The following is a 22,171-nucleotide window of genomic DNA, read 5'->3' as shown; positions in this document are numbered from 1 at the left end:
TTCCCCACTATATAATCACTAATAAAACTAGATGCTAATTGTTCAATGCAACATTCCAGCTGTACTAAACTAAATTACATGGTAATAGTGGATCACACTGGAACCTGAATAACACTGCATTGGACCTCTTGCAAACATTTATACCTCTGCATAAGAATATTAGCTATTGTGTAAGTTGTGCTTGTGACTGTTTACCATTGTTTTTGCCTAGGCGGATCTCTTCAGCCGTGCGGTCAATCAGAACGTAGAGCGACCAGATGACACACACCACAGCCGCCAAGTGAAAGGTCACAGAGCAAAAGATCTTCCGTCGCTCGCTCGTAGACATCTGTAGCTTCTCCCACTAAAGAAGAGACAGAGAGCAAGGGTTCATAACTTCTATGAATATAATTATACTTTTCTTCCTGTAATAATTTTTTAAGCCACAATGTGGCAGCACTAGGATATGTGTGTGTGCTCTAACAATCATATTTCCACATTCAGACAAATCTGCACAATAACCCTTGAGGTTATTTTATTAGTAGTGTTTGCTAAGGCCAGCATCATTATTATTACTCCTCATACTAAGGGAATTTTTTAACAACCCCTAACCGTTAAACGTTCGTGTGTAACTCGCTCATCATTTGTGCTATGGGCAAAAATGATCTATTTTTATTTTTTAAATGATTTCTTTGTGTTCCATAAATATGCTTAAAAATCATGCAAGTCAGTGAAAGAAATTGCACTGCCATACTCTTATCACATGTCGCTATGGAAGCACAGCAAGCTTGGGAGCTTGGGAGTGTAAATTATATGTGCTTTTAAATTATACATTTTCAAAATACATTGATATTTTGAAGTTCTCAAATGTCTACTGGAAGCCGGAGTCTTTAACATTTTTCAAGCCAAAGACCAATTGGTGTGGGACAGAGGACTGTTACACATTGCATTAAACTGAGTTTGCATTTTAATCCTGCCCTTTAATAACATGCTTATATAACCATTTAATTTATTTACATATTAAGATGCTTAAACCATTAAAATAATCATTAATGATGTACAGAATCAATTCGCTTATTGTGACGTAAGGAATACTGTTTCTACGTCCAAACCCCTACTTGTTTCCCTTGAGAATACTATTGCAACAGCCTTCATGAGCACTATTTATTCATATTACACATTTAAGCTAAGCATTTAAAAATTTACGGTGTACATTACAGTCTCCGTGCATCGCGGACACAAATATTTTAACAATTTATAAAAGATGAATCACTGGCCATCTGGGATTTCAGTAAGGAGATAAAGGATAGGATCATGATTTTTCATAGTATTATATCACAACTTGAGTGTATATTAGCACCATTTCTTTTGGCATCTGAAAGAGCTGTTGGACCCTGAAACGGTGACGCAGAACATCAGACTTAAGCTGATTTCTTGTACATTTTAATTTTGTGTAGTATACTATATTGAATACTTATGTTCACCAAGGCCGCATTTATTTGATCAAAAATACAGTAAAACAGTAATATTGTGAAATATTATTACAATTTAAAATAACTGTTTTCTATTGGAATATTATTCCTGTGATGCAAAGCTGAACTCTTTAGCAGCCATTGCTGCAGTCTTCAGTGTCACATGATCATTCTAAAATGCTTATTTGGTGTTCAAGAAACATTTATTATTATCAATGTTGAAAACAGTTGTGCTGCTTAATATTTTTTTTGGATAAAGTTCAAAAGAACAGCATTTATTTGAAATGGAAAACTTTTATAGCCTTATAAATGTCTACTGTTAATTGCGATCCATTTAATGTGCCTTTTCTGAAAGAAAGTATTAATTTCTTTTTTGTTGTTATTGTTTGTTTTTTTACTTATTTGAACTTTAGCTTCGGTTAATGTTAACATGATACTGTATTATTGTTTAATACATATTTTTATATTTTCACAAAATTTGTGAAGAGGCATATGTCAGACAACTGGCAGCTGGGCTTCTCTATTTGATAACTGGATGATCTCTCAGAGGGGAGGGACTGTATAACCAAGGCAATAATTGAAATTCAAAGGCATAGAGTCACACAACTAATCAAAATAAGCAAAATAAGTTTCTAGTATATTGTAATTTGTATATATTATATTACATTTATACATACACTACCTTTCAAACGTTTGGGGTCAGTAAAGTTTTTTTTAATGTTTTAAAAGAAGTATCTTTTGCTAAAAAAATACAAACAAAAACAGTAATACTGTGAAATATTATTCCAATTAAAAACAGCTGTTTTCTATGTCAATATACAGTAAAGTGTAATTTATTCCTGTGATCAAAGCTGAATTTTCAGCATCATTACTTCAGTCTTCAGTGTCACATGATCCTTCAGAAATCATTCTAATGATGATTTGATGCTCAAGAAACATTCATTATTATTATCAATGTTGAAAACAGTTATTTACATTTTTATTTCATGATGCTATGATGAAAAGAAAGTTCAAAAGAACATCATTTGTCTGAAATCTAAATCTTTTGTAACATTAAACACTATCATTCAAAAGTTTGGGGTCAGCAAGAATTTTAATTTTATTTTTGGGGGATAGAAATAAAATTAATCAATACTTTTATTCATCAAGGATGAGTTAAACTGATAAAACGTAACAGTAAAGACAATTATAATGTTCTTTTGAACTTTCTTTTCAACATAGCATCATGAAATAAAAATGTAAATGTTTCAACATTGATAATAATAATGAATGTTTCTTGAGCATCAAATCATCCTATTAGATTGATTTCTGAAGGATCATGTGACACTGAAGTAATGATTCTGAAAATTTAACTTTGATCGCAGGAATAAATTACACTTTACTATATATTGACAGAAAACAGCTGTTTTAAATTCACAATATTACTGTTTTTGTTTGTATTTTTAATCAAATAAATGCAGGCTTGGTGAGCAGAAGATAAATTTTTTAAAACATTAAAAAATCTTACTGACCCTAAACTTTTGAACGGTAGTGTATATATATAAACATATATTCCCCACCTTGAAAAACACCAGCTGCCACTGGTGTTCAATAAAACAGGATTTGTGCTGTTCACAGAATTGTGTGTTACCTTGCGCAAAGGTTTGAGGTGTGTCTCCATGATGAAGTCATATTTGCACAGCTCACAGCAGCGTGTGTCGGAGCTCTTGATCCACTGGTGCAGGCAGGCCTGGTGCACAAAACGCAAACTTCCGGTACAGTGACAGGGGGTGATGAGCGGAAACTCCTCATCACCTTCACAGTGACAGATCCTGCACAAACAAAAACAAATGAACTTCTCACTTGATCCACCTCTCTTTTACATCCATCTCAATTTCATTCAATTTTTCAGTTTAAAAGTACTTTACTGGCATGATTATTTACATACAATATTACCAAAGCATTTTACACAGAGCAAGTAATGACAAGAAAAAGAAATATACAACAATAATAAATAACGATAAAAATATGACAATAGTATTAAAACAAGGTGCTAAGTAATTAATGTAAATAATATAAATAAAATCATAAATAAATTAGAAATAATTTAAAATGGACATTTATACTGTAATACAGGGGTTTTCAATATTTTAGATGCCTTGGATACCCAAATATGATCGTCCCCATCCTAAAATATAGAATGGATCCATCTTTTATAAACATCCAATTTATACACTGAAAAAGTAATAAAATGAATCTAAAATTAGATTTTATTAAGTTGCATTATTATATATATATTTTTTCTGCTCACTATAGTAATTTACTGTTAAATGTATTATTTAATTTTAATCTATTTTTTATTTATATTGATTAAAAATTTGTATTTAATTTAATTTAATCTTTCACTACTTTTTTATTTTAATCACATTTTTTATTCATCTATTTATTGATTGATTGATTTATTTACACCTAAAGCCCCGTTTCCACTGCAGGATCTTTCCCCAGGAACTACTAGGGACTTTGGGGTGGTACTCGGTATGTTTCGACCGCAGGAACCAGTGTCTAAATGCAGTTCCATGGAAAAATTTCCCCCTCAGAAAGTACCTGCTCAAGGGGTAGTACTTTTTCAAAGTTCAGGAAATTTGGGACTTGGGTGCTGAACATGCTGATTGGTTGAGTTCATGCAGCATCTTGATTGGTTGACTCCACGCAGCATTTAATTTCAACCACCCTTTTTAAAAGTCGCAGTGCGTGCAGTAAGAGTGGTTTGCTATTCGAATCACTGATGGAGTTTAAGAAATACGATCAATGGACCGACAACGAAGTTTAGGCTTTATTAAAGCGGAACTCAGTAAGATTTGCGAAGCTCCTCCTACAGGTTCCTTCAGTGAATCACACTGTCGTAAATACTCAAAGCGCAGCTCTGGACTACAACGACTACAACGCTCACCAGCGCAGTAGTTTTGCAAATACAGTACAAGAAATCTCGATGGAGGTGGGTAATTTTCGAAATTGTCTTATAAAGTCATAATATATACATTGTTTTTGAATCAGCGTAAAGCATTTTGTCACTCTCGCGTGAACATGAACATGAGGCGAGATTGTTTCGGGTCGGTGCAGCTCAACTTGCAAGTGCTGTTTTTTGGCGTAGATGTGCCAGAGGGGGTTAGTGCACGCCTCAAACACACCACTACAAGTCAATTAACCATCGTAAGGACTTAGAAAACTATTTATGAAGGTAAAAAAAAGTTACTGAGTTCTGCTTTAAGCTTATATGCGGAGGACCAAAACGGGAAAGTCGCGCACAGTCTTACGTCACCGGTCTTATTCTTCACGGTACTTTAGACTGCGATGATAACGCAGACAGCAACAGGTCTGGGGGAAAAATGTTCCTAGGAAAAAGTTCCTGGGACAAATTGTTCTGGGTAATTTATTTCTTTTTTTACAGTTTTTCTGTAGACTTTTCCACGGAACCCCTGTCACTCCCTTGCGGCCCACTGGGGGTCCCAGTTTGAAAACCCCTGCTGTAACATATGACCATGGATGGTCTTTGATTATATTGATCAAGTAGTTGGTTTCTGAGGGTTTGCAGCTCTCTTGCTCTTTCTCACCTGCACACCTCTAGTTCATCATCAGTGCATGCATGTTGCATGGTGCCATTTTGATTGGTGGGATTAGTGCATTTACAGGCAGATGGGACAGACATATCTGGCTCTCCTGAACCTCGCTCCTCATATGTCTTAGTAATAGGATCATCCTCTTCACTTCCACTCCTACTAGTACCATGATCCCTCCCTTTCCTGTGATTGGCTGCCTGACTTTGACCCCCACGCTCCTTTTTTAACAACTTTTTGTGGGCCTTGGTATTGGGACCCTTGCACAGTGGTGGCTGGTTCTCTTTCTGTCCCTCGTCAGAGTTGACAGACATGAGCTCAATGCCGTTCCGTTCTTCACGGGGATGCGCTTGTGTTTGTCGGCTGCCACTGCGTCTCCGTCTCGCTTTCTCGCGGCTCCAAGAGCGAGCTTCTCTCCAGCGTTGCTCGTCCTCTGAGGATGAGTCAGAGTGTGTGCGCACTTGCTTATGCGAACGTGAATGTTTCGTCTTGTCCACGCACTCCTTGGCACACCCAACTGTCCCGGTGCTCTCCCGTCGCCGTCGAATACGACGCTTGACTTGCCTCTTCGTGGTGGGGGCGGGATCGGAGGCGGGGTTTATGGGCATGACGGGTGTTGTCTGATCTGAGCCATCTACTTCAAGTTTAGCGTAACCACTAGAGCTGCACAACACACAAACACACACAAACAGACACACACATACATAGAAAAACAAAAGGGATGAAGGAGACACAACAGAGCATGAAATGATTGATGAGTGAAAAACATAATGGACAAATAATAAGTGAATTGAACTGTGGATTTTTTTTCCTCAGTTTCTCCTTGCAATTCACTCTTCAATAATTATTTTCTAATACAGAACCCCAGAAAGAAAATGTGGCATTCAAAACACATATATGCATTTATATACAAAGTCTGAGACTGCAAGTTAAACTTTAATTTTAAAGAAATTTTTAATTTCATTTAATACAAAAATGTAATAATCTATATTTTTCTATTTTGCATTCTTAATGTAATTTAATACAAAATATTTTTATAAACTATATCATTCTATTTTGTATTCTTAATTTAATTTACTTTAAATTCATAATTTAATACTAAAATACAGAATTAATTAATAAATTAATATAATTAATAAATTATACTATTTTCTACTTCTATTTTGCATTCTTAATTTAATGCAAAATGTTTTATAAATTATATTCTATTTTGCATTCAAACTTAATAATTTAATACAAAATGTTTAATAAATTATTATATTTTGCATTTTAATTTAATACAAAATGTTTCATAAATTATATTATTCTATTTTGTAATTTAATTAATTACAAACTGTTTTATAAATTATAATATTCTATTTATGCATTAATTTAATTTAATAAGTTTTATAAATTATATTATTCTATTTTGCATTCAAACTTCATAATTAATACAAATTGTTTAATAAATTATATTATTCTATTTTGCATTCATAATTTAATTAATTACAAACGGTTTTATAAATTATAATCTATTTTGCATTAGTAATTTAATACAAAATGTTTAATAAATTATATTATTCTATTTTGCATTCATAATTTAATTAATTACAAACGGTTTTATAAATTATAATCTATTTTGCATTAGTAATTTAATACAAAATGTTTAATAAATTATATTATTCTATTTTGCATTCATAATTTAATTAATTACAAACGGTTTTATAAATTATAATCTATTTTGCATTAGTAATTTAATACAAAATGTTTAATAAATTATATTATTCTATTTTGCATTAGTAATTTAATACAAAATGTTTCATAAATTATATTATTCTATTTTGCATTTGTAATTTAATTAATTACAAACTGTTTTATAAATTATAATATTCTATTTTGCTTTAATACGTTTTATAAATTATATTATTCTATTTTTAAATTAAATTATATATTATATTATTCTATTTTGCATTCAAACTTCATAATTTAATACAAAATGTTTCATTAATTATATTCTATTTTTCATTCATCATTTAATTAATAACAAAAGGGTTTATAAAGTATAATGTTTTTTGCATTAGTAATTTAATACAAAATGTTTCATAAATTATATTCTATTTTGCATTAGTAATTTAATACAAAATGTTTCATAAATTATATTATTCTATTTTGCATTTGTAATTTAATTAATTACAAACTGTTTTATAAATTATAATATTCTATTTTGCTTTAATACGTTTTATAAATTATATTATTCTATTTTTAAATTAAATTATATATTATATTATTCTATTTTGCATTCAAACTTCATAATTTAATACAAAATGTTTCATAAATTATATTATTCTATTTTGCATTCATAATTTAATTAATTACAAACGGTTTTATAAATTATAATTAGGGCTGCACGATATATCGCATGCGATTGTCACGCGCATTCCATCAGTAAAGCCGGTTCCCTGATTACCACTAAATCGCCATCACCTGCTTTCAAATGGAGCGGCATTTAATAGACAGAACCGTAGATCACTGACAAGCCACGCAATATCGCGTTCATTATCGAAGGCGATTCGTCTGCGATAATAAACGCGATATTGCGTGGCTTGTCAGTGAACTACGGTTCTGTATATTACAGTTTTTTACAGACTCTAGGACACATTTGTCAATACTTAGGTCACTTTTGCAAAACTCTTCACACAGTGAGCACAACAGAAGTCTATGTGGGCTAAACTGAAGATTAATTATCATTGCTTTGGCACAAAATGCATTCAATGACTACATCTCTCAAATTTCATGAATTCTTTTCTCACTCAGACACAACAACTGCCAAAACTCTTTGTACGTACAGGCCAATTTGCACACGCTTACATACTGTTTTCAAAACTGTTAAACTTATGTTCAAAACAATAACATAATACAAAACTGAATAAGACAAAAATATGCTGCATTTCTACAGTAATATAGTTATGAAATATATTCTGAATCTAAAAAATCAAATAATATCAAACCAATTAGATGAAACTGAACACCCACACAAGCATTTGTTTTTCAATTTCATTATCATCCATTCAAAGAGGAAAACTTCTGAATGATTTTTTTCTGTAATGTAAACATGGACCATGTAACATAAACTGCAGTGAATTATAAGCAGTAGAGAGTGTCATTCTTGTTTTATAAAGAAATCTTAAAAAAGAAAACATTGTATAATGCTAACTGATGTTAGTGTTTTTAGATCAGTATTTTATGAGTGACAAAGTGTGTTTGCTGGGTGAAAAACTTTGCTATTGTTCTGGAAGAATGAGTGGATTTGAGACATGAATGAAGTGTTTTGGTGGATTTAGTGCATTTTGAATGTGAAATTAACCTCTGTGCCAAGATGAAAGTTGAAGAGTTTTGAAAAAATGACCTAAGTATTGAGAAATGTGTCCTAGCGTCTGTAAAAAACTGTAAATGCCGCTCCATTTGAAAGCAGGTGATGGCGATTTAGCAGTAATCAGAGAACCGGCTTTACTGATGAAATGCGCGTGACAATCACATGCGATATATCGCCCAGCCCTAATTATAATATTTTTTTTGCATTAGTAATTTAATACAAAATGTTTTATAAATTATATTATTCTATTTTTAATTAAATTTATATAAAATGAAATTAGAATCCTTTATTACAAACTATATTATAAACAGAAAACATTTCCTTACAAATTACGAATTTGATTAGTGACCAATAAACGACCAAGCCGAATGCTAAATATTTGTATTCATTGTTGAAAATCTACTTATTTTATGGTTTAAATAGAAAAAGAGATGCAGTGTAAGTTTTTAATTGCAAACTTGTGGTCTCAGACTTTGGACTACACTGACATTCCAGAACTTATTTCATAAAATCACAATGATGTGCAAAACATGAGATGAGCAAAGCACCAATCATAAACATGGTCACCCCTGTATCCCACAGCAACGGTCTATGACCACACTCACCTGCATATGTCCTGGGAGGAGGGTGTAACTGATGTTTGAGAGATACTGTTCAGCACAGGTCCCTGGGTGGAACTGCTGGCCTGAAACAGCAGGACACAAAAGTGCAAAATGCTTTACTTTGAATACTTTGAATGAATACTTTGTTGTCATTGGTGTTGCTTTGAATAAAGATGGTTTGCGTGTGTGTGTTACCTTAGATATATTGCTGGATCGACTTCCTGATCGCCCGGGTGCCTTCTCACCCTAAAGGAAACAAAGAGGATTAATGGCATGTGCTTTCTCTCCCCCTCATCCACATTAAGGTCATACCTTTATATATATCATACTACAAACTTAAAGTGTTCAATCAACTATGACCCCTGTGGCACTCTCACATTTATAATATTCATTTAGCAGATGCTTGTTTAACTCACAAATGAGTTATAAAACTTTGCTCTGTTTGTCTGAGCATTCTGCCACAACAACAGAGTCTCAACCAACAGCATGAGTTTGCCTGTTGGTCTATTTGACCAATGGCAGACAGGGGGAGTATATGCAAAACCTGTTTAGTACTTTTGCAGTTCAGTTTGGTGAAGCTAGTAGAGCAGAAATTACAAGCACTCTCACACATTACACACAAATAAAGAAAATTTGGCTTTAAAGCAGGGTTTCTGTCACATGTTTGAACAGATCTTTAATGTGACTGCAGCTTTAAGACGAACCAATCCTATTACTAAAAATAACAGCAGCATCGTAAGACCGTTTGCATGCACATACATATGTGTGCGTGTTCATGGTAACTAATCAACACAGAGACAATTTTTAGGATTATTACAGTTTTTCACAATCGCTAAGGCACATTTCTTGAAACCAATAACAAAAACAAATATAGCTGCAAGCAGCAATTACGGGGCCAAGCACAAAAACGGCACAAGAAGCAAGCCAACATGACTGGGAGCATCAGGCTAACTTCAGCAGTGAGCAATTAAAGACCTATTAAGATCATTTTAGGTAAAAGAGCTGAAAAATGATCAAAAATGAGGATTTACTGGTTCATCACTTTTGACCAATAGGTGGCGCTGTGTCCAAATTGTTGTGGTATGGTCAGAGTGAGGTGACAATGACACTTCCAAAGTTTGGTGTCAATATGTCAAAGCACTGAAGAGATACAGCTTCAAGAGTCGTTTTTGCATCATGCCTCAAATTCTTTGCTCTGGTATACGAAACGGTTTGACGTATCGACTTGAAATCCATAACTTTTTGTCGGCATGGTCTGAAGATGACACAGTTAAATTTTTGTGAATATGGCAAATTTGATATCTATGTTCTCAGCATGACCCAAGGAATCTACTGAGACCAGTTTCATTACAATTGGTGAATACAGTCAAAAGTTATTAGCATTTTTGTAAATTGTTACAACTTTTGACCACAAGGTGGCGCTGTGCTGAAACTTCTCAGGCTCCTTCAGGGCATTGTGCTGATGACCCATACCAAGTTTTGTAAAGATACGTTAATGCGTTCGTAAAATACAGCATTTTAGCACAAAATTCAAAGTGGGAAAATTGGATATCATTCGACTCGGCATGATTCCCCGAATCCAACGAGACAATTTATGATTTTTGGACAAACCCATCAGAAGTTATAAGCAAAAATACAAATTTTTCATATCTCCGCACCACTAGATGGCACTGTGCCGAAACGCTGCATGGTGCCTCAGGACATGCTTGTGATGACATGTACCAAGTTTGGTCTGAATATGATAAAGTATTGTAGAGATACAGCCTTACTTCTATTTTCACAAGCACAAGTACAATTCGTTCGTGTGTTTTTCGAAAACGGTTTGAGCAATCGACTTGAATTCCATAAATTTTGGTCAGCATGGTCTGAAGATGATCTGGTTCAATTTTCGTGAAAATCGGAGTAACGGCCTAGGAGGAGTTCGAAAAAGTAGGTTTTTCAGAAAATTCAAAATGGCGGAAAAATTTTCATGACGTCATAGGGTGCACTCGATTCGGCTTGTGCCAAGGAATCAGAGGAAAAAGGAATGTTGTTTCTAGCCCTTATGGTTCAAAAGTTATTAACATAAACATAAGTGCAACTTTGGACAGCTGGTGGCGCTAGAGGGATTGAGTTAGAGACTCCAAATTTGCTATGGACATAGATCAAACTTTCCTCTAACTGTGTGCAAAATTTCACAACTTTCCCGCAAACGGTTCTATGGGTTGCCATAGACTTAAAGAGCGGAAGAAGAAGAAGAAGAAGAAGAAGAAGAAGAAGAAAAAAAAAAAGAAAGAACGCCAACAGTAACAATAGGTTCCTCGCACCTTCGGTGCTTGGCCCCTAAATATTCAAACTACATTCACAAAACCACTGACTCTTCTGGCAAACTAAAACAATTGCCTCAAAACCATTTCACCTGTTCTCAAAATCAAACGAAGCTTTCAGATCATGCACACATCAGTCAATATATAAACACTATAGAGAATTCATTAGACACTACATCAGGGAATGTAGAACACAGCAACCAGAGCATGTAGTTACATTAAAAAATAGTATACAGTAAACAAATATTGCAATTTACGTAAAAAAAGTATTGTAATCGCAACTAAGGGGAATATATTGTATACTGTATGTACTGCAATGTACTATTAGTATTGAATTTCTGTATATTCAGCACCTGCATACTGTAAAAATGCAGTAGTCCAACTGCAAATGCCCAAAAGGTCAAAGAAAACTAAATGAAAAGCATGTTACAGTACACTCTAAAAAAGTTGTTCAACTGCAAAATCAAAGTCACTGAGAGATTCATTCTGCCTCAGCATCATGTCTTCATGTTGTGTCACAGGCAATGTTGTCTCTTGCCAGGCAAGCCTTGACAACATTCCACACCTTGCTCTTTTTCATCCTTCTCATCCACCACCTTTTACACATACTCTTCCTCTGTTTCCATCCAGCATTCAGTTCATCTGTGCACTCTGAACCAGCTCATATTTTGTACAGTTGGTTTAATCACATCATTAGAAACAAGTTTGAGTCAGTGTGTGTAAACGATCACATGCAAAATGTGTTTTAGTGCATGTGAATGTATTTAGAGTTTTGCAAAAAGAATGCATGAGTATTGCAAATAGTGTCTTAACTACCTGAACTTCTTTAAGGTTTTGCCAAAAGAGTGATTTATTTGACAAATAAGTTTAGGCCACTGAGCATTTGGTTCAGAGAATGGGGTTTGTTTCAGCAAATCAAGAAAAACTCTAAAGAACCTGGGTTGATGGTTTAAAAAAAAAAAAAAAAAAAAAGAGAGAGGGAATCATTCAGGTCTTCATTCATTCAACTGTATAGAGCTCTGTTTAACATCAGCATGAAAACCTGTTTACTTAAAGCACATTCCTGGTCTGATTGTGAACAATTAATCCTCTGAACTGGACATATAAGCAGATTACAGCTTTTTTTTTTTTTTTTTAGCAAAAATGCAGTAAATGTCATGAAAATAAAAATATTGTGAGATATTACAATTTAAAATTTATTATCAATGTTGAAAACAGATCTTTTGGAAACCATTATGCATTTTTCTGGACTCTCTGATCTTACTGACCCCAAACTTCTAAAAGGTAGTATATAAACAAAGACTTTCGGTCCCACTTTATATTAGGTGGCTTTATCTATTATGTATTACATTGCACTTATTGTGTACATACATTTTTGTACTTTAAAAGATACCTGCATGCAACTACAGCTGTAATTAATTTCCGTAATTACATCTATAATTACACTGTTGACCCTTCCCTTACACCTTAGCTCACCCTTAAACCCACCCAAACCACCAAACATGTCCCTAACCTTACCCGTATCCCACCTCAATAGCAGCAATTTTTTTTTTTTGCAACACAAAATGAACACATTAAGTACATTGTACTTATTTTTTGATGTAACTACACCTAATATAAAGTGTGACCAGACTTTCTTCTGCTCAGTTCTGTTTTGGCTACAATGAGTTTAAAATCAATTTCAAAGCTCAAATGGCACAAAGGGAATTGTTGACCTTTGATTTTGATTTTTAAAAATGCTGAATGCTTTGTTTTGCCAGGCGTTTGTGAAAACTAAGCTTTATTAGCATTTATTGCTTCCATGTGCCTCAGGCAGAGCTGATTCCTCCTGGGCTTTTGGTGGGTCCACCTTTGCCTCTGGTCCACCCCTGGCCCATTATTAACTTAACTATTTTTCCTTCAAGCTAACATACAACAACACAAACACAAATGATCCACTGGGGATCAGTTTAAGAACATGCATTTAAGGAGTTGCAAGCACACACACAACATTTATTTACATATTAGGCTTATACAGAAAAATAAAGTCAGACTATAATGATTGTAACTTTCAACAAAACACTATTTTTTTGCAATAGACCTACGCTGATGAATGTAACAACTTTAAATTTGTTATTAAGCAAAAAGTTCCAATACGTTGCTATTGTTTTGAATAAAAAAGAAAAAGTCTGTGTTGTTCAGCTGCTGTTAGTAAAGCTAGTATTGAGCTCTGTTCTCTCTCTCCTGGAGCGACACTATATCGCTCTGAATTATTGATGTGAAAGTCGACAGACACCAACATCTGATCAGCTCATAAATATTTTATTCACCCGCACTGTATCTTTAGAGAGAATGCAGGTGCAACTGCATCCTTTGAGAGAAAATTATATTATTATAAACATGTTCTGTGATTGTTTAAAGGGTTAGTTCACCCAAAAATTAAAATTCTGTAATTTATTACTCACCCTCATGTCATTCCACACCCGTAAGACCTTCGTTCATCTTCGGAACACAAATTAAGATATTTTTGATAAAATCCGATGGCTCAGTGAGGCCTGCATCACCAGCAATAACACTCCCTTTTTCAATGCCCAGAAAGCTGCTAAAAACATATTTAAAACAGTTCATGTGACTACAGTGGTTCAACCTTAATATTATAAAGTGACTAGAATACTTTTTGTGCACCAAAAAATAACAAAATAGCGACTTTATTCAACAATATCTAGTGATGGGCGATTTCAAAACACTGCTTCATGAAGCTTTAAAGCTTTAGAATCTTTTGTTTCAAATCAGTGGTTCAGAGCCAGTATCAAACTGCCAGAGTCACGTGAACTATTGATGCCTCATTTACTGAAATCATGGGATTTTGGCGCTCTGAACCACTGACTGATGATGAACGAAGGTCTTATGTGTGTGGAATGACATGAGAGTGAGTAATTAATGACATAATTTTCATTTTTGGGTGAACTGACCCTTTAACATCAGTACCATATGATGATTATGTTTGCATTCACACCTGAACTACAGCCACCGCATTCCCAGAGGCCCATATAGAGTTCACGCAGAATGCACCACTCAACCAAACATGTTTTTCATCTCACACTTGCAATTACAGGCCATAGAAAAGAAAATCACACTTGAGTTCTCTTTAATATCTTGATTGTTTCTCCGAAACAAGACCGAACGGAGAGCAAATGGAGACTTTTGCTTCAGTTTCCTGCTTCTCCTGAGTAAAAGACCACACGTCTATCTTCTCGGAAACTTTAAACTTTGCTCAGATTTGCCAAAAAAACAGAAGTGTGCAAGTGAAAGTCAGAGATTTCAACAAAAACACAGAGTGCACATTCATTTTATAGCTCTATATTGCTACTCCATCAACAGTTGTCTCTTGTATGTCTGTTTTTATTTTTCCTAAGGTATTTCTTGGAGAACCATCTAAAATAAAGCTGACGCTTGAATGAAACATAACTAAAAACTCCATTACGCCCCCTGTGCTTTGAAAGAACAACATCTAAGCAAATAAAATTACTCCTCTGGATGCTTTCCACAGGCACTTGCTGTGGTGTGTAATGCACATAATGGATTCTCTTTCTGCATAAAAGCCTTCTAATCTTCACAGCTTCTATTCTGAATGATGACACTGCTTCCTCGCTGGAAAAAATAGTGCTCATTTATCCAGTCTAGAATTTCTATACTCTGACCACACATGTAAAATTACCTTTTTATTGATACTTTCTCCTTATCTATGCAGTCTCTTGATATTTAATAGGATCACAGTTCTTCTGCTTGTTTGAATTCACAAATGACAGATTTTCTGTTTCATTCAGAACAGCATATATGGTTGCTTATTACAGAGCTCTATTAAAAAATGTGCCTTAATATAAATCTCATTACAGTTTTTTACAGACGCTAGGACACATTTCTCAATACTTAGGTCACTTTTGCAAAACTCTTCACACAGTGAGCACAACAGAAGTCTATGTGGGCTAAACTGAGGATCAATTATCATTGCTTTGGCACAAAATGCATTCAATGACTACATCTCTCAAATTTCATGAATTCTTTTCTCACTCAGACACAACAACTGCCAAAACTCTGTGTACGTACAGGCCAATCTGCACACGCTTACATACTGTTTTCAAAACTGTTAAACTTATGTTCAAAACAATAACATAATACAAAACTGAATGAGACAGCAATTTCCTACATTCTTACAGTAATATTTTAATGAAATATATTTTAAATCTGAAAATGAAATACTATAAAAACAATTGAATTGTATCTGTATCAGTGGATGGTGTGTATACAAATTCTTGTATTTTGGAATTATAAAAAATTGTAAAAAATAAATAAACGACATAAAATATTGATGAATTCTGCATCATGTCTGATTCATTCCAGTAACATATATTGCAGTGAATTATAAACAGAGATGTGTCCTTGTTTTACACAAGAAAACATTGTATAATGCTACATGTTGTTAGTGTTTTTTTGGTCATTGTTTTGTGGGTGACAAAGTGTGTTTGTCGGCTGTCAACCTTTGCTAGTGTTCTGGAAGAATAAGTTGATTTGAGACCTGAATAAAGTGTTTTGGTAGTTGTAGTGCATTTTGAATGTGAAATGAACTGCTTTGCCCAGATGAAAGTTGGTTAGGAGAACTGTGTGAAGAGTTTTGCAAAAGTGACCTAAGTATTGAGAAATGTGTCCTAGCGTCTGTAAAAAACTGTAAGGGCTCTGACAAAGCGGACATTAACTGAGGTCCTATCAAGTTTCTGATATGACCTTAATGTCCCCTTACTATTAGTCAAATCTCTACTACTGCTTCTACATCTGAGAACAAACCTGAGAAATATAATGCACCTATCTTGACTTTGAATAACTTACAGAATCCAGGTCACAGTAAATTCTGACCAGATTGAATCTACTAGAACATTAAGACTAAAATCTCTGTAAAGGTCTAGTGTATGAAACATAGAAAGACCTAATAGGGAGGGACACATATTTTTAGCCTTGACCCTTAAATAGTTAGGCTCAAAGATCAAGTCATTGTTTCTAGATCAAGGATCATAGGTCATTACTACTTTTAGTCTCTCCAGTCAGTTCTCAAATTTAAATCGAAATGCATCTTACATCATTGGTTAAAACAACAACATCAAATAAAAAGTCATTTTGAATTTCAATGAATAGGGTACAAATTGGTAATTGATGTCCCATAAAGATTTTTTGTTTGTTTGTTTTATTTACTTTTCTTCTTTTTTTATTCTAAGAAATAGATATTTCAACAGATTGGGGTCAGTAAGACTTTTTTTTTTTTCAAAGAATTGATCAATTTATAAATTTATCAAAAGTGACAGTACAGACTTACTGTCACGATCACCAGTGAGAGTGCCCGTCATTGCCATCAGAGGGCACTCCAACCCGGACTACAATTATTTTCAAAGACTCCATTACCCATAACCCACTGCCTGGTCTATCAGCCATGATTGCTCACAGCTGTCTGTCATTAACCTCATTAGCCCTGTCTATGTAAGCCTGTTTCACCATGCGTCTCCCTGTGAGGTTTTGTTAGTTGTTACACTGCATCTCTCAGCATTCTAATCTGGTTTCATGTCTCTTGGTTTTTGGATTTCTTGTCTGTCTTCTGGATTACCCTTTTGCCTGTGTTCTAGTGATGGCGAAATGAAGCTTTGTGAAGCACCGATGCATGATCGTAAAAAGGTTCATTACTCGAAGCTATTCAACACGGTACACATAACGACATCTTGTGGTCAAAAGGTGGAAAAAAACTGCCTTTGCATCCCAGACGACGCAGCTATTTTTGGACCGTTTCATGTAATCAGTTTGTGCTATGAAAAGCGTATAAAACAATGTAAATTATTATACATAAAGTCTTTCAGGTGTCATTTTACTTACACAATTTGAATAAATGAGTCTGAATAAAATTTCGGGGGAGAAATAGGCAAGCTTTGGCATATATTATCAAAATAAATGATTGTCATAGAATGAAGTATGAACTGGGAATAAATACAAACTGAACACATGTAAATATTTATTCGTATTATGGCATATTCTTTAGCTAAAATGCAAATGACACTTCACATTTGCACAAGGGTTCACGTTATGTGAATCAGAATACGAAGCAGTCACGTGGTTGCGTGCGAAAACAAAGCTTCGGACGTCACCGATCACGTGGTTATGGCAAAACGAATCAAGCTCCTATACAGTGCTTCACTGTGAGATGTTTAATTTTTTTTGATACAAGCTTCGAAGCTCCGGTGTCAAACGTCACATCACTACTGTGTTCCCTGATTTGTTTACCTGTTTGGATTGCCTGCCTGGATATTGACCTATTGCCTGTTATTTTGGATTACGGTTCTGAACTGTCCCTTTATTAAAGCTGCATTTGGATCTTCACTCAGTCTCGGAGCAGTTTCATAACGCTTACATTGTTACAAACATTTCTCTTTCAAATAAATGCTCTTTTAAACTTTCATGCATTTAAACTTAAATTCATTAGTTCAAAAAAAAAAAAGTCACAGTGTGACTGTGGCTGCGTCCGAAAACTGGAAAATGCTGCCTTCCGAGGACACATTTCAAGGCATCAAGGCATGTCCGAATCCAATGTTAGCTTCACTTCCTCTCTCATGAGATACCTTCCTCAGATCGATTTTTGAAGGAAGCATAGATGCATCCTTAGCTGCCTTTGATATCCCACAATCCTGTGCTTTCCATTCTGTGATAGTTGAGCTAGAAAAATAAAGATGGCGTCCGAAAGTTGCGTTTGCTGCTCAGTTTGTGTATGAATGTACGATTTTGATCAACATATTTCAATTTTGATATCATTTCTATCAAGAAATTACTACTGTAGTAATTAAATATTTGTTTAGTTCTCACCAAAGCTCGCGCTATATTGCTGTAGATCATTAAACTGTTACACTGCCTCAGAAGTCTGTCCGAAATCAATTTCGTGAGGTACCTTCATGCACAAATGCTGCTGTACAAGTCATTCTCTTATAAGATAGCAAGGCAGCAAGACAGCTACATAGGTTTTCGGACGCAGCCTTAGTTTCCACAAACTAAGCAGCAGAAATGATCACATGATCCTTCAGAAATCATTCTAATATGCTGATTTGGTGCTCAAGAAACATTTCTTATTATTCTCAATCAGTTGTGCTGACTAATATTTTTGTGTAATTTCTTTGATGAATAGAAAGATTTAAAAGAAAAGAATTTCATAGAAATACAGATTATTTGTAACATTATAATTGTCTTTACTGTTACTTTTGATTAATGTCCCCTTGCTGAAAACAATTATTTTCTTTTTTAAAAAAAGAATATTTTCTGAAAAAATATGTATCTACATACATGTACTTACATAAGTTTTGGGGAACTTTTAAATGGTAGAGTGTGTCACTTTATACGAGTACATATATGCAAAAAAAAAAAAAGTATACATTTACATATACAAAAAAATGGATATACATTTAGTAGTTGTTAAATGAAGTTAGTCATTTGTTTTGCAAACTGCAAGGATTAAAATGCATATCAGGAACCTAAGCATTTTAATGGAGAAGTTAATTGAAAGCCATGCCATAATACTTTTATCATTAGAGCCCTAGGCAAGTATAATAAGGTATATCATTTTTTTAAACTCATCTCTATCACATGTACAATCATTAAAAAAAAAAAAAAAAGTAGAATCATACAACTAGAAACATCCAAACTGACATTCACTTACCCATAAATTCACCCCTGTATGTTCAATGAGCTATCAAACTGCCGATCAGCTCTGCATGACCCAAAGGCCGATGCATGTACGGTAAGAGCTCACATATGCATGTTTATGTGCTAGGCAGGGCTGGATTAGCTCGAGCTGCTTCTCTGAGGTATAATCTGTAAGTGGTTGGTCTATCTCTGGTCGTGCATTCGTTTAGATACACACAGAAATAGGCTAACACATGGTTTCAGTTTTAGTTCTACTCGTATTTTTCTGATGTCTGAGGTATTGATTTCTAGCAATACTATCTGAAGTTCTGCCTAGTTTTGACTTCAGTTATTTTACATAAACCTGTCAGTGTTAGATTCATACACACTTACTGTATGTGCACATACATAGGTGATGATCCCTTGTGATTTGTGTTTGTTTAAGAGGCAATGTGCCTGCAGCCAATCACTGATCAAGATTTAAGCTCCGGCTGGCATTCAAAAGCTAACTATAGACACTGGTGCATTATGGGATAATGTGCTGATGGGATACACCTGGTCACAAACTAGTACTCGCGCAAAATCACAAGCATCTACCCGTAGCACACAGATGCAATATTTTGGAATGGTTAACAAGGTAAACTCTTTAAATTAAAGTTAATAGAGTTGATGCCTCAGTGTGATGAGTAAACTGTTTCTGTGTTCATCATCACATAATAAACAATCAGATTCTATGATGATCAATACTACCAACAAAACTGTTTTACCAATAATCTGTTTCATTTTGAATTTTTTAATCACCTGTAACATGCAGAAGTGCCCGATACGATAAACCTAGAGCAGAATCTATGTATTAATATCTTTGCATTCATCAATCACAGTACAAACCAACAGCTGGCAATAAGCATGTCTGAAGTTGACACGATATAAACAGAGCCACAACACTGCACCCTTTTGTTTAAAAGGTTATTTCACCCAAAAATGAAAATTCTGTCAATTACTCACCCTCATGTCGTTCCACACCCGTAAGACCTTCGTTCATCTTCGGAACACAAATTAAGATATTTTTGATAAAATCTGATGGCTCAGTGAGGCCTCTATATCCAGCAAGATAATTTACAGATTGTCTTACAACTTACAGATGTCCAGAAAGCTACTAAAGACATTTAAATCAGTTCATGTGACTACAGTAGTTCAACCTTAATGTTATGAAGCGACGAGAATACTTTTTGTCTGGCAAAAAAACAAAATAATGACTTTATTCAACAATATCTAGTGATGGACGATTTCAAAACACTGCTTCATGAAGCTTCGAAGCTTTACGAATCTTTTGTTTCGAATCAGTGTTTCGAAGCGTTATCAAACTGCCAAAGTTACACCCCCCAGTGGTGAACCACTGAAATTTCAAAACACTTATGATGTAATGAAGCCTTGTTTACTGAAATCATGTGACTGTGGCAGTTTGATATACAATTGTATACAATGTATGGACAGAAAACATAGCATTGATTTTACCGTATCAATCCGAGCCCGAGTGCGACAATGAAACGTCTGAAGTAGTGGATCAACCAGAAACTGATTCGCAATCATGACTGGAGTAAGATGTTTCTCTATGGTAAGTGTCACCTTAGTTATTTATAAGACGTAATAGCAGTGTCACTGTTATACTTTATGTAGGTGCACCTGTGTAGCCTGGTAATACCAGACTCTGCTACTTCACTTTGCTTCGTAGACAGAGTCTGCAATGGCATAATAGAGAAGTGTTTTCTCTCTCGCCAGGGGGCGCTTGTCTGAAGTTTAAAATCATTGGTTACCTGTAAGCCAATCAGATACGTTTAGTTATGACGTATGTTATGTGCCTGTACAGCCGCATCGAAGCACAGACATCATGCATCGAACTCAAATCTATGATTGAACTTCCACTGTAAACCTGTTGTAAACACATGATAAAACAAATGTTTATCAAACACTCTTCTTGTTCTGGCTTCAGTTTGAAAAAGAGTTGAATGTTCTCCATAACAGAGCGAATTGCATCCCATGTCTCGTTTCCCATTTCCGCGGTCGTTTCGGTTTTCGATTTCTCTAACCTACAATGTAAAACTCGGCGCTTAGCATCTACGTCACGGCTCTCAGCCCGCCCTCTGTTCGTTGATTGGCCCGGCTGTTTCCAGACCGGTGGTAAACAGAAAGCTCTGACGCTGTCTCAGACTGAGTACAGAAGCGAAATGAAATTGAGCGGAAGTAGGAAGTCTGACGTAGTCAGGCTAGCACCTGTGGGAACTGGATCAGAATGCCAAGAGAAGCTGAAAACCTCTTACATAAGATAAACATTTAGGCCAGATGTGTACACAGACTTTTTCAGCATAACTATTAAAGAAAAAATGGCTATATCATTGTTTGACATTACTGTTTACAGAGAGAATACTTCAACTAGTTAGCGTGGACTAGCATCTTAACATCCTATTACAATACACATCGAGCTCCACTCTACTATAATAATAAAAACGCAGTGGAAAAAAACTGTTTGTTTTACAGTTATGTGTGAACCAGGCCCACAGCTATGTTGTAAACTCCCACATTAGCCGAGCACAAACGTGAAGAGCTGATAATGCATTAGACTTTGTAAACAAAAGTTGTGCTCCATCCTTGGATCATTACGCCAAGTAATAAGACAGACAAGCTGCATTAATCGACAGATTTTTAGACAATATTGGACCCACATCTGAATAGCAGAACTGCAGAAACGTGAGTTAGCCGGTTAGCACGAGACATACAGACTAAGGGTGTACGTTACACAACATAACATACAAAACTATGAATTTTGAACGATCGCTTGAAAATATAAACATCAATTATTAAAGGTGCCCTAGAACTTTTTCTTAAAGGGCACCTATTATGCAAAATTCACTTTTACATGGTGTTTGACCATAAATGTGTGTTGGCAGTGTGTGAGCAAAACCACCCTAGAATGAGAAAAATCCACCCAGTGGTTTTTTTACAATCTCAATAATTCATAAGCACTGTCTCAGAACGCCCTGTTCTAAGATTGCTCTCACTGTGACGTAGAATTGCGCTAAGCCCCACCCACGTGGTTTGATTGACAATCTGGTTTTGGCATAGACCCCACCGTCGGTGATCTGTCAACCATCCTCCATTGTTTCAAGGACAGCCGGTAATGTGTCCT

The 22,171-nt window shown here is 34.9% G+C and overlaps 1 protein-coding gene across 1 annotated transcript in view; it reads right to left on the bottom strand.

Moving 5' to 3' along the window:
* marchf1 (membrane-associated ring finger (C3HC4) 1) overlaps positions 1 to 22,171 on the bottom strand; it is a 36,183-nt gene that overhangs the window by 5,761 nt on the left and 8,251 nt on the right. The window contains exons 2-6 of the mRNA XM_067404580.1: positions 9,194 to 9,244; positions 9,002 to 9,081; positions 5,042 to 5,707; positions 3,082 to 3,262; positions 196 to 343 (exon numbers count right to left, since the gene is read on the bottom strand). Of these exons, the coding sequence (XP_067260681.1) occupies positions 196 to 343; positions 3,082 to 3,262; positions 5,042 to 5,707; positions 9,002 to 9,081; positions 9,194 to 9,244 (1,126 nt within the window). The remainder of the gene's footprint in view (positions 1 to 195; positions 344 to 3,081; positions 3,263 to 5,041; positions 5,708 to 9,001; positions 9,082 to 9,193; positions 9,245 to 22,171) is intronic.

This window comes from Chanodichthys erythropterus, chromosome 12, assembly GCF_024489055.1.
Source record: "Chanodichthys erythropterus isolate Z2021 chromosome 12, ASM2448905v1, whole genome shotgun sequence".
NCBI lineage: Eukaryota > Metazoa > Chordata > Actinopteri > Cypriniformes > Xenocyprididae > Chanodichthys > Chanodichthys erythropterus.
Note: the sequence above shows the minus strand (reverse complement) of the source record. Positions and strands in the feature narration are given on the sequence as shown.